At 40.9% G+C, this 14,325-nt stretch overlaps 1 protein-coding gene across 1 annotated transcript; it reads right to left on the bottom strand.

The window, feature by feature from the left end:
* Positions 1-7,511: 7,511 nt before the first annotated feature.
* Positions 7,512-12,434, bottom strand: IFNG (interferon gamma). The gene is made up of 4 exons (XM_024736727.1): positions 12,239-12,434; positions 11,020-11,088; positions 10,742-10,924; positions 7,512-8,229 (listed from the first exon to the last, which is right to left on the bottom strand). Exons 1-4 carry the CDS (start codon positions 12,350-12,352, stop codon positions 8,095-8,097), a joined length of 501 nt encoding a protein of 166 aa, XP_024592495.1. The 5' UTR covers positions 12,353-12,434; the 3' UTR covers positions 7,512-8,094.
* Between the last annotated feature and the right edge of the window lie 1,891 nt (positions 12,435-14,325).

Below are 14,325 nucleotides of genomic sequence, written 5' to 3'. Positions count from 1 at the left end.
CATGCGGGATCTTCGTTGCTGCATGCAGGTTTCTCTGTAGTTGTGGCACGTGGGTATTTCCTGTTTAGTTATGGCGTGTGGGTTCCAGGGCAGGTGGGCTCTGTAGTTTGTGGCTCGTGGGCTCTAGTGGAGGCCCGCGAGCTCAGCAATTCTGGAGCGCAGGCTTAGCTGCCCCTCAGCATGTGGGATCTTAGTTCCCTGACCCGGGATTGAACCTGTGTCCCCTGCATTGCAAGGCAGATTCTTTACCACTGGGCCACCAGGGAAATACCGAATTGTCTTTCTTAAGGTAAGTTTTATGAGTAAGAGCTGACAAGTTTTAAAGAAATACAAGAAGGGCTTCCCTGGTGGTGCAGTGGTTGAGAGTCCGCCTGCCGATGCAGGGGACAAGGGTTTGTGCCCCGGTCCGGGAAGATCCCACATGCCGTGGAGTGGCTGGGCCTGTGAGCCATGGCTGCTGGGCCTGTCTGTCTGGAGCTTGTGCTCCGCAACGGGAGAGGCCACAACAGTGAGAGGCCCGCGTACCGAAAAAAAAAAAAAAAAAAAAAAAGAAATACAAGAAATTAGAATTTAGTTGATCCTTTAAGCCCCAAAGAAACTCAAGGAATCAAAAAATAGGCTATATTTCCTCATTTCATGCAGTTCATTAATCTTTGCATCCAGAATATTACAAAGTTCCTCCCAGGAAAGAATTGTGTTAGCATTATACTGTTGCAGGAAGGGGGACCCCTTCCAGGCCCTGAGAGTGGGCTTTTGCCTAACACTTGGAAATGAATTGTCCCGAGGAGACACACAAGCTGACAAAGCAAGAGATTTTATTGGGAAGGGGCACCCAGTTGGAGAGCAGCAGGGTAAGGGAACCCAGGAGGACTGCTCTGCCATGTGGCTCGCAGTCTTGGGTTTTATGGTGATGGAATTAGTTTCCAGGTTGTCTCTGGCCAATCATTTTGACTCAGGGTCCTTCCTGGTGGCATGCGCATCACTCAGCCAAGATGGATTCCAGCGAGAAAGATTCTGGGAGGACATAAGGACTGACATCTCCTTTTGACCTCTCCCGAATTCTTCCAGTTGGTGGTGGTTTGTTAGTACTGGGTTCCTTACCAGGACCTCCTGTTGTTAAGATAACTCATGCAAGTGGTTACGATAGTGTCTGGCCAGGGCGGGCAGTTTCAGTCAGTGTTTCCCCTAACAATACTTTCTCACATTTCCATAGAAATTTGTAACTGACAATCACAAACAATGTGTCACTTGATCCACCCAATACCTTTTGAGTTAGTCAAGGTCACACAACTCATGAGTGACAGTGTCAGATCTTCAAAGTAACTTGGTATTTCTGAAAAGGAAGTATCTAAGAAGTGCCATAACCTCAGTTAAATAGAGTTTTTAATCCCATTCATGGCCATTGAATTTCTGACAAGGCTCTTCATGATTCATTTTTCTTTTCCCATCTAATGTGGGCTGTCAGGTCCCTATCTTGGCCTTTCCCAGCTCTCTGTGGTTTCAGTCTCAGCCTGTCCATACCTTGGGGTCTGACCAATACTGACATAGGCAGGACATAATATTCATATCGTTTTATATCCACAGCGGCTTAGCAGGGATCTGATGCAACAGATGGATTCTGACACGCTTTTGACCTTTCAAGCCCTAAGACTCCTGCCCCTTCATCTTTCCAAGTTGTTCCAGTGCAGTTGACCAGATAACCTGATCAGCACCCTCCTGCCAGCTTCCTGCTGAGGACAAGATGCTGCCACGGAGACCCAGCTCACCAGTGGGAATCCAGGTTTTTGTGGACAGATCTCTGAAAATCATGCTTGCCACACCTGTCCCTAGGGTTTGAATTACATTCTAGATGCTCCCTCCCCTCCCTCTTCAAAACTGCCATGTCACAACCTCTCAATGACTTCCAGAATGCTCTGTACCTTCCTGACCTCAATCCCCAAAGTTAGGTCAGTTTTACAAGCTCTGTACACCTCAGTTCCAAATTTCATGTTTCCCTGATGACCCAGAGACATGAAACCTCATAAAACTTACATATTAGCCTAAGTAATGATATATGATGCCAATGAAAACACAATTAAAACAAAGTAAAGTCAATGGCTTCTGACTGACTGACTTCCTTTGCTACTTGCTCTCTCTTCCTATTCTCCTAGAAGGGGAAAATTCTTCAGATCAAAAAAAACTAAAGAGAACTTGTCATGGTGAGAAAGCTACTATGATTCATTGATTTATTCAATGAAAATAGCATTAATAATAATAGTTACTCTTGACAAAGCATTTTCTCTCTCTTGCAAGCATTTTACATGCATTTTTAAAAATGTAATCCTCACGATGACCTTACAGTTCCCATTTTACAGATGAAAACAAAGAGGCTTGAAGATAGTCAATAACATTCCTAAAGTTTTGCAGGTAATGAAATCTAGGTCTAGCTGAATCCTGAAGAAGAGCTCTTAACCATAGCACATGTTCACTGGTTACTCATTAGTATTATTTTACACCAACCTATTACACATCCCTGAGGGTGGTCATACCCAGGATGTCAATGGTTCTCTGATGTGGCTTTACATCTGCAGCTCTGATCATAATGGTACTTTCACCTTTGATCTTTCATCACCATCTGCCCAAAAGAAGCCTTGTCATGGGGTTGCCAGACTCTCATTCTAGGTAAAGAGAGCAAGATAAGAAACTCTTGCCTTTGTATTTTCTCCTGTGAGCCCAACAGGGTTCAGGACATGATACCCCAAAATATGCCACCTTGATGTATTGAATATTTCACGCTGAAGGAATTTGAGAAAAAGCATTTGCAGAAAAGACTTTCTGACCTTCTCCTGAAGCAGGTCACATAACCAGAGGAAAGGAGCATTCTAGTCTTTGATGACAAGGAACTCAGAGGGGAATCTGAACAGCAGCAGGCCTTGCTAAGTGTCCCATCATTTACTACACTTTTCCATCCTTCACCAAATCTAGCATAAAAACACTCAGGTTTTACTGCTTCTTCAGGTCTTTATTTTCCTTTGAAGGTCCCTGTGTCACATATAATTTAAATAAACGTATGCTTTTCTCTTGTTAATCTGTCTTTTGTTATGGGATCCCAGTCAAGAGTTTAAAAAGATAGAGAAAAAAGATATTTTTCGGGACTTCCCTGGTGGCACAGTGGTTAAGCATCCACCTGCCAAGGCCAGGGACCGGGGTTCGAGCCCTGGTCTGGGAAGATGCCACAGAGCAACTAAGCCTGTGCGCCACAACTACTGAGCCTGCTTGCTGCAACTACTGAAGCCCGAGCGCCTAGAGCCTGTGCTCTGCAACAAGAGAAGCCATCGCAGTGAGAAGCCCACGCACCACAATGAAGAACAGCTCCCGCTCACCACAACGAGAGAAAGCCTGCGTGCAGCAACGAGGACCCAACGCAACCAAAAATAAATAAATTAAATATATATATAATAAATAATGCTGCCTCTAAAAAAGAGAAGATATTTTCCTTCCCTATAAGCATTCAGATGCCGATTGAATTCCAGACAGGCCAAGATTACCTCAATCCTCCCCAATTCTGTTTTTTTTTTTTTTAACATCTTTATTGGGGTATAATTGCTTTACAATGGTGTGTTAGTTTCTGCTTATAACAAAGTGAATCAGTTATACATATACATATGTTCCCATATCTCTTCGCTCTTGCGTCTCCCTCCCTCCCACCCTCCCTATCCCACCCCTCCAGGTGGTCACAAAGCACCGAGCTGATCTCCCTGTGCCATGCGGCTGCTAATCCTCCCCAATTCTTTCAACCAACTATCTATTCAGTATAACTATTTAATAATGGCTAACATAAAATTTTAGTGAAAAATAAAAGAAGGCAATAAAACTAAAAAGGAAAGACATTCTTTTTAGTAGCTGTACAATGATTTTTTTTTTTATGGGGAAGCCTGACTTTGTTGGAAATGATTGATAAAAACTTTAGACTGGAAAAAGCAGCTCAGGGAATGGGGATAGAGTCTCACCCACTGGTATTCAGCTACTACCCAACAATCAAAATAATGACCTCTGATTGTTGTCAAGGACTAAACCGATGCCTTTACATAAACTTTTTCACTTAACAGTATTGCTGTGGAAGCATTAAATAAAGTAGTTGAGATGGAAGCCCCAGACAACTAACCCTTTCTGCCCTTGACACTCGCAATTGTGCCCCCACTATATACCCCAAAGCCAGTAGAATTAATCGCATTATATCCATTATCCATGTTTATGTTAGTGATCATGAGAAGTCCCAGACTCACAACACTGGAGCGTTTAAGCAGCGCTCTTAATCCCCTCTCCTCGAGCACGAGGAAACAACGAGGAAAGAAAGAAAAAGTCTCTTGCCTCTTAGGCAGTTCCAGACTTTTCCCCGGACTCCCTGTCGGCCAGCCGTGGCGCACTAACCCCCTTCAGGCTGTGTTCACGCCGCCAACCCCAGTCCTCTCCCTGCGCTCCGACCGAAGCCTGAGTCTCAGCTCCCAGCCCCTCCCGCCCCGGCGGGTGAGCAGACAAGCCTCTCGGGATGGTGAGTGCCGGTCGGCCCTGATCCTCTGTGCGGGAATCTCCCCGTTTTGCCCTCCGCACCCCTGTTGCTGTGCACTCCTCCGCGGCTTCGAAGCCCCCCTCCGCCACCCGCAGTCTCTGCCCGCGAAGGGGCTTCCTAGTGTGTGGAAAGCTTTCCTCCTTCACAGCTCCCTCCCGCTGGTGCAGGTCCCGTCCCTATTCTTTTGTCTCTGTTTATTCTTTTTTCTTTTGCCCTACCCAGGTACGTGGGGGGTTTCTTGCCTTTTGGGAGGTCTGAGGTCTTCTGCCAGCGTTCAGTAGGTGTTCTGTAGGAGTTGTTCCACGTGTAGATGTATTTCTGGTGTATCTGTGGGGAGGAAGGTGATCTCCGCGTCTTACTCTTCCGCCATCTTCCCGGAAGCCCGTTCAGAGGCCTGAGCAGTGGGAGCTGCAGTCCTGACGCCAGCAGAGGCCTGAGGCCCAGTCGGTCCTCAGCAGGGAGTGGCAGGATGGGCAGTGGGGCGCATTCAGCACCGTCTGCGGCCTCGGGTTGAGGCGCAGTAACTTCGGGAGCTGTAGCAGTCAGTTCACCGTGAAATTCCTCTGAGTGACTACTTTCTGAAGGCCGGACACCCGTTGTGTCTTTCCCCTTCTTAACCAGCTTAGAGTTCATTACCGGTTCATGAACCATCATGAGTACACCCTTGTGTATCCCCATGACTTCCTTGTCCTCATTCTCCCTATCCTACTTACTTGGCCAAATCAAAGTCTGCTAAACGTAACTGTCTGTCTCTTCTCTCTATATTTTCACCCACAGCTCAATATGGATAGAGACAAACACTCAGCTACACCAACTGGTGTTCCATAATTTCATGACCTTGGACTTCAAGGGGGCCCGTAAAGTTGCCTGGTAATCTACATTGCACTCTCCTGATCCATCCATTCTTATGCTTCTCGCAAGCCTCCAACGCTCCCTGAGCTGCACTCTCAGCTTTCTAATTCACTGAGAAAACTTTAAACAACCAGTTAAAATTTCCAAAAGTTCTCACCACCACATTTACTCAGCTACCAACATCAGAACCCACATAGTCTACCTTCCTACCTGTTAACAAAGATAAACTTTTTGTGCACTGCCTAAAGCCAATTCCTCTGTGTCCTCAGTTCATCTCTCTTTCTTACTCATGGAAGTACTCTGAAGTTCTTTCCTCTCTCTCCTATATCATGTATTGTTTTACTCTTAGATCATTTCTATTAATATGTAAACATGCTACTTCTCCCATCTTAAAAGCAACAACTAAAAAAATTTAAAACTTCTTTTGATGTCATATCCTGACATCTACCCCTTTCTTTGTTCTCCTTTGCAAAAAAAAAAAAAACTTCTAAAAAGAGTTATCCATGTTTATTGTCTCCAATGTCTCTCTTAATCCCATTCTAATCAGGCTTTTACCCTCACACTCCAACTGAATTTCTCTTGTCCAAGGTCTGCAATGGTTTCCATGTTCCTAAATCCAGTGTTCAGTTCTCAGTCCTCATTTGACCAGATTTAACTGCATTTAATACAGTTTATTCCTGAAATGTTTTCTTCACTTGGCTTTCAAGACATCTCATTTTTTAGGTTGTCCTTTTATTTCACTGGCCATTTCTTTTCAGTCTCTTTGGTTGGTCTCTCCCCAGCCTCTTAAAGATAGTGTGCCTTAAGACTCAATACTTTGCTTTCCTTCTCTTCATTATATAAACTCATGACCTTCATAAGTTCAGCTGGTATTAAGTCTTTAAATACCTGCTCTACCTTCAACTCCTAAATTTACATCAACCGTCCAGAGTTCTCTCTCAACTCCAGACTGATATACCCAATAGCCTACTCAGCATCTCCACTTTGAAATCTAATGGACTCCTTAAACTTAACCTTTAAAATTGAATTTCTAGTTTTTCACCCAAAACCTGCTACCTCCAGTTTCCCCATCTCAGGTGATGACAACTTCATCTGTTTAGTTGCTCAGCTAAAAAATTAGAGATATTCTTGACTTATTTTGCTCCAACCACACTGGAGTGCTGGCTCTTCTTTTACCATTCAAGGCAAGTTTCCATTTTAGAGCCTTTGCAAAAATGTTCCCTTTGCCTAGAATCCTCTCTTAGCTCTTACAAGTGCTTCCTCAATTGTTATCTCCTCAATGAAGCCAATTATAATTACTCCATTTAAACCTCTAGCCCATTTGCTTTGTCCCACCTATAGTTTTCCCAGTTCCCCCATTCCTTTTTACCTTTTTCCCATAGCACCAATCACCTTCTAACATACCATGCAATTTACTAACATATTATGTATTTCGTTTATTATCTGTCTCCCCTTTGCTAAATTCTAAATTCCTCAAGGGCAGGGATCCTTGTTTGTTTCGTTCACAAATGTATCTCAAGTGCCTGGAACAGCACCAGGCACATGGTAGGTGCTGCAGTAAGTATTTCTTGAGTGAAAGAATAAACTCTCACCACAATATTATGAGGAAGGCACAATTCTTTATCAGATGAGGAAACTGAAGCTTAGAGAATGTGAGGGTCACACTACTTGTAATGGCAGGACCAAGATTCCAATCCAAGCCTCTCTCCCTAGAGTTCCCACTCACTATTCCATACCAAATGGTGTTTGCCCAAAGTGGCCAGAGGACAAAGGGGATACAAAGATGAAGGATGCCATGGGGAGTTGAGGGAGAAAGGGAAATAAACCTTTGTGTGCCAAGCTAAACAATTTGGACTACTTTCCACAGAAGAAGCTCTGAAGTAAATGGCTACATAGTTACATCCATATTTTGGAGAGATAACTCAGACAGCTACCAAATGGAACACTGGAAACCAACAAATCACCAGCAGAGAGAAACACCAATTTTAATGGGTCTTAATCCAACTCTAATATTTCCACAGCTAAAAATGACTCTCCTTATACTAATTCATTAGTCCATGGTTCATTTAATCTGGTCCCCACTTTAGAAAAAGTCTGACACAGCATAAATAGTTATGAAATTATACTTTATTCATATATATTAAATATTGATAAACAAACATATTACTTTCCATTTGGGTACAGTCACAATTGTCAGCAATATTCTGAAGCACCAGGCATGAGATGAGATGAGATGCTATGTTTTTATCACGGGACAAGTCATATCGCCTGACACACTCAAGTGCTGTCTGACATGCCATCATAGCGGTGGCTCAGAAGGCATAGTCTCAAATAGGCAGCAACTGGATGGCATCATTTCATTTATCAGCATTCATTATATCATCAAGTGAAATAAATGCACAACCCACAGGGTCTTGCTTTGGTCAGCTGCCTAGTTGGTCCCTGAGATAAAGCCTTGTAATCACATAGACTTGCCTAGTGAGTCAGAAAAAAAAAAGGGTCAAGTGAAATAGTCACAGGATACAGGAATTATAAATAACACATAAATTAATAGATACTCATTTTCATGACATAAAAGTTACTATTATAAATACTTTGATAAGTCTAAATATATATTCCCCATATAAATAATGTAAAATATTAAATATTAATAAATAGATTTAGATTTTAAAATTCAAATATTGCAGGCAGGATTATTTCGACGCTCTCTGGCCTCGAAACAGATTCTGACTTCTCCTCCGCTTTCTGAGGTTAGATCTTGGCGACAGGTCCTTCATCACTTTGATGAGTTCACTTATGGCTTTGCGCTGGATCTGCAGATCATCTACCTATTGGGAAAGAAAACAGCAAAATTAATTTCAGGCATACAAATCATTAGGATATTCTGCTGTCATGGTCAAAGAAAGTAGAAGTATTCCTTTAAAATGAATTATTTTCACTAGCAATATATTACCTTAATATGTAATGTTGGTTTCTTCAGTGATTAAGACTAAAATTATAATTAAATTGCTAGTTGTGTTGTAACATGGTGGGACACATTACATATCCTTTAATTTACCACTACAGAATTCTGAAAATTATATAGCAGAAAGAGCCCTGAAGTAGTGACAAAAAAATGTGTGTTTGAATCCTGTGTGTACAATACATGTGACTTTAGTCACTTAACCTCTCCAAATCTCTGTTTTCTCCTCTGAACGATGAGGAGATTGTTTAGACGACCTCTAGGCTCTCTACCACTTCTATCACTTTGTACTTAGTCTTTGCTATAAGTATCAAATGAGTTACTATAGCCAATGGCTCTCACCTTTGGTGTGTAGAAGAATAACCTGGAGACCTAATGAAGAACTCAGACACCCAGGTGTATGAATTCAGACTAGGCCTGGGCCATTGTGTAGTTACTAACACCACCAGGTGATTCAGGCACCACCAAAGTTTGAAAACCACTGGTATAGGTTCAGTACTTTGTAAACACCAAGTCCAAGTCAGATGAAAATCATTAATTTTTAATTTCCCCCAAATTAGGTCAGTCTCATCATTTGCATAATGGGATTAAAAATAAACACTGATCATATTTACATGGCAATAATCAATTACTGGTATATAACACTTAAAATTAGGAATGAAAGCAAATTTCCCGGTACCCTGCCTTCCATTCCAGCAAATTGAACTATTTTCTCACTCTACCCAATAGGACCATTTAGGTGAAGTCATGCTTCATAAAATGAGGACCATTTACTTTCATCTTTGCTCTGCCACTAGATGTCTTTCTAAAGCTGGAAACACTGCAGCCACCTTGCCGCATTTCGGAGAATGACTAGGCTGCAGGACTAAAAGGCATAACATGCCTTAAATACGTTCGCAATTGAGCAAAAAAAGACAATGGTTGAGAGCTCACTCAGGACTGCCCATTGTGAAGCAGGAGGCTTGGAGCTTCCAGAAGGATGGGACCAACAGTTGTTTTTTTTTTCAAGGCCCAGTTACAGCAGAATAGAAAAGTTTCTACCGGGTGTGTGTTTACAAGTGATAAATTGAACTTTCCAGTGTTCAAAGCATCACCAAGAAACTAAGAGACTCATCCAGGACTGAACAGCAAGCCAGAGGCAGCACTGGGCTAGGAATAAGTGCTTTTTCATTCTCTAGCCTGCAACCAATGGATATCTGCTGAACACCGGAAAACATTACCAGTGGAAGTAGTAACGGTCTTATAATTTTTCCAAGCCACTCTCATACCATTGAACATACTGGAGACTAGAGCAATCTTGAAGAGCAGCACTTATTTCATTTCCTAGGAGCTTATGTGAGATTGCTGAGAGGCAGACCCAGTTATAGGGAGAGCTGGGCACAAATTCTGAGAGCACAAGTCATAACGGGACCCCTCCTCATTCAAGCCTATTTATACCAAAGCCAACCCCCCCCGCCCCCCAAAAAATCTGGAGGCCTTTGTCTCTTAGATGAAATTTTGGAAAATGTGACGTCTTTATGCTTCAAAGTTATTTTTCACCTTCTAGAAACCATAACTTTAAAGACTCAAGGCAATTTGATAAGATAAAGCTGAGGAGCCTAAGGATTTCTCCAGCCAAGATGTTCTAGTATCCAAAAGTTGATAGGACAGTTCTCTCATAAGGTATAAATTCTACCTATTTTCTTTTCTAAAAACAAACACTCTCACCTCTACTTGGGCTGCACAATCTGAGAGGTTGACCAGAGTCTGGCTGTAGGAGGGCCTTTGTCTCCTCAAAGGCCATACCTTTCTCCTAACTCATTCTCATTTTCTGGCATTGTAGAATTTTAGAGCAAAGGAGACCATAGAAATTATAGTGAACCCAACAGGCTCCTTTTAAGATGAGGAAACAGCCCCAGCCAGGCCTGTGATTCATCTGAGATCACACATTTCTTTGGTGGCTGAGCTAGGAGCCACCCTCCCACTTTTCCCCCCACCCTCCCACTGCTCTTTCCATTAAGACATGCAACATCCTATTCAAAGCAAGAGAATTTCCAACACACAAACAAGGGGCAATGGGAGAACTGCTTTTCAATACTCCCCCCACTTCTTCCCTACTTCTTTCTCACTGATTTGTTCATTCACCTATCTTTGTGCTGTAGACATAATTCCAGTATTTTCCCAAATCGCAAATTTAAGTGACTCGCATAACTGACTTTGCAAAGTCACCCAAAACACAAACAGAATTGGTAAAGAGGGGTTTTGGCCACAGGTTCATTTCATAGCTTTAACAACTGTACCCAGTAGCTAATTTCTACTTTCTGGGAATGAAGTGCTTTGCAAGAGCCTCTGCAATGAAACCAAAAAAAAAGAAAAAAAAAGAATTAAGATCATCTCACCGGAATTTGAATCAGCTTTTTGAAGTCATCCAGTTTCTCAGAGCTGCCATTTAAGAACTTCTGAAACATGTCCTGCTTGATGATATCCATGCTCCTTTGAATGATCTGGTTACCTTTTAAGTTTTCAAAGAGTTTGAAGTAGAAGGAGACGATTTGGCTCTGAATTATTTTTTTGTCACTCTCCTTGGGAGAAAAAGGCACAAAGAGAAGTTGATGTGAATTTATCCATCAGAAAATAAGCAATAGGAAAATTAGCCAAGTGGAAATGTTCAGCTTACATCTTTCCAATTCTCCAGAATTTGTAAGAAAAGAGGCCCACCACCAGCTACATCTGGGTTACTGGCATTCTGAGAAAACAAAACAAAACAGGAAAAAATTGGTTTACAATCAGTCCATAAATTGCCCTAAAACTGTACTTCAAGTTTTATTGAACTTGGATGCTGACAGTGTTCACTGATTTTATTTTCAACACTCTGTTTGGTTCTAACAATGTTTTCTCAAAAGCTATCATGTTGGATACAGCCAAAGACTATCATGCTATTTTAGCTTTCTTATTTACTAATATAACTTCACAAATGAACTCAACAAGGCTGATGATACTTCAGTTGTCCCAAATAACTATAGTAAGGGACAGAAAGTATTTTTAGGTCCAGTGAAAAACCCCAGCAAAGCCATCTCACTATAAAATACTGCCCCGCTATGTTACAGGTTTCTATAACCTCTACCTGTGCCCTCCTATAAGATATTATGTCAGCTTTAAAAGATAGCTCCAGCTGTAATTATAGTAGCTAAATTTTGGACATATAATAAAATATTTAAAATGCAAAAAACTATTTTAATTAACCATACGTACAAATTTTAAGGAACTCATAAAATGAAAGAAAAAAATTTTTAAATAGAAAGCAGATTAAACTCCTACAAAAAAATCTCAGCAAATGACTACTCCAAGAGTAATTCACAGACAATCTGGATGGGACAGTAAAATTTTAAAACCACTTTTTGGAGAAAAACACCTGTAAGTGATTTTTTTTTAAGCCAAAGCTTTAAGGACCTCATCTTCTTTAATTGATCAGTTATTTCAAATGACCATTTTTAAAGCTAATCTTGACCTTCCTTTGACTGTCACCATCATAGCAGCCTGAGAAATCAGAAACAAAGACCTAGTCATTTTTTCAGTATGCATACTACTTGACATCATAATTAAACGGATTCTCATCACAAAATTAGCAATGCTCTAAATTATACCCGTATTGTGCCCATCTTTTGGAGGATTCATGAATCCCCACTGAATCTCCATAGCAAATTGAGCAGAGAGTTAAAGCATTATCTAGATCGTTTAGTCAAAAAAGCACATCCAGCCAACAAGAGCCACAATAACACCAAGTCTTCTCAAGATGACTGTGGGCTAGAGATGAGAGCCCATCATAGATACAATTACAAGTTAACATTAAACATCAGTCACTTCAACCACAAGCATTATTAAAAGGTCATACTTACAAAATATTCCTTTAGGTTTTGTATTTCTTTAAAAAATGGGGCCTGGCAGTAAAAGCCAGAAGAACCCAAAATCACGCATAGCTGAAAAGCTAAGAAATAACTGGTATATTTCATTGTTTCGGAGAGAGTTAGGTGAAGTAGTTGTAGCTCCTGTATTAAGTTGATCAGGTCCCAAGGACGTAGCTGGTCTCTCTTTTCTAATAGCTGATCTGCAGATGATCAGAAGAATGTACTGTGTCTCCTTTTGCTACTGGTATTTATACCTAGTTGAAGTCTCATCAGGATTACGTATTTTCACAAGTTTTTTAAGATGAGATGGTGACAGATAGAGATGCTAGTTAGTTGGTATTAATAACTATGGTTTTGTGGCATTTTGGTGTTGTAGTTAAGAGTTTCCTTTCAACTCCTTGGGTCTTTTGACGAGGAGACAGACCCATCATGCCCACCTGTGCCATTCTTGTGGGATACTTTGAAAGCACTTTCACTTCACACCATCCAGGGATTGGAAATTTTTGTGCACCTCCTCCTTTTGCTCTTGTAAAATGTTGATTCCTCATCCAGAGATTACATTGATCATTCGTTTGTGGTCGGAAGCAAGTAAAAAAGGAAATTCTAGGGGCTCTCAAACCTTTACAAAGGGGGTGCCTCTTAAAATTTTTCTTGCAAATGATCAGAAATCAAGGAAAAGAATGTGGTTAGAAAACCAGTGTGGTAGGAAGCCCTTCATCAAAGATGGTTAATATAATATCTACCACAAATTTATGTTGCTCTGACCAGCAATGCCCAACAGAAATATAATGCAAGCCAATTTTCTAACAGCCCCATTACTAAAGGTAAAAAGAAACAGGGGAAAATAATTTTTAAATATATTGTACTTAAACCAATATATCCAAACTACCATTTCAATATGTATCAATACAGAAAAATATTAATAAAATATTATACATTCTTTTTGTTAAACTAAATCCTAGAAATCTGGTGTGCATTTTATACCTATGGTACATCTCAATTTGGACTCACCATATTCAAATGCTCAATAGCCATGTGTGGCAAGAGGCTACCATATTGAACAGCAAAGCTCTAGATGATAAATTGTTCCAAATAATCACTAATGATAGATTTTTTTTTAACTTTTTTTTTTCCTTTCAGATACAAATAGGATTGTTTTTTCTCCTCTCTTAGTAATTTACTTATGAAATATAGCACTTAGGGATGGCACAGAAGACCCTCCACTATTTGATTCCAGCCCACCTTGCCTTTCAACCTGTACTGTATACACAGCAGTATTGCAGTTATGAATGCAGACTTGAATCCTGTCTCCACTGCTATCTAGCTATATGATTTTGAGTAAGCTTCTTAACTCTTCTGTAGCTAGGTTTCCTTATCTTCAAAGTGAACCTAATATTAGTATCTTCTCCGGGCTTCAGTTGAAAATTGTCAGATGATAGTTTATGAAGTGCTAAGAATTTTGCCTATCATGTAGTAAGCACTCAAAATGATCTATTCCTATTCAGGCACGTTGGATGACTAGTCATTCCTAAAAAAAACACACCCTGAGCCTTTGCCCATGCTGTTCCTTGATTTCCCACATCTGTGCCTCTCAGAGTGGCACCCAGCTATCCAAGTCCAGCCTAAAAGTCATTATCTGCATGAGTTCTCTCAAAATGATCCTTCTGAAAAGTAATTTCACATCTTGTCTACAAAGGTCTAGGAAAGTGGTTCACACTTTTCTTAGAGTCTTGAACCCTCAATCTCATATTAGAGTTAGTTATGTATCTTCTCCTAATCTAGGGACTGAGTGCCCTAGAATCAGAAATTGTTTCTGTTCCGTAACACAGTTTTCTTCCCTAAAAACATTGTAACGTGGAGATTTGTCCATTGACAGCACTGAATAAAAGTGAACTTGAATGCTTAATTCAGGGCCTACTCTTCCCTCAAGCTAATTTTCTTCAAGTTCTAATCCCAATGCTATCAGAACTAACCTGTAGGAAACTCGTTTTTAATTAAAGAGGGTTCATGATTAATGTTGGAAACCTGATGCTATGTCTCTTTAGCCAACCCCTGCTTACTGGGGCAATTCCATGTAT

This window comes from Neophocaena asiaeorientalis, unplaced genomic scaffold (assembly GCF_003031525.2).
Source record: "Neophocaena asiaeorientalis asiaeorientalis breed wild unplaced genomic scaffold, Neophocaena_asiaeorientalis_V1.1 scaffold134, whole genome shotgun sequence".
Classification (NCBI taxonomy): Eukaryota; Metazoa; Chordata; class Mammalia; order Artiodactyla; family Phocoenidae; genus Neophocaena; species Neophocaena asiaeorientalis.
Note: the sequence above shows the minus strand (reverse complement) of the source record. Positions and strands in the feature narration are given on the sequence as shown.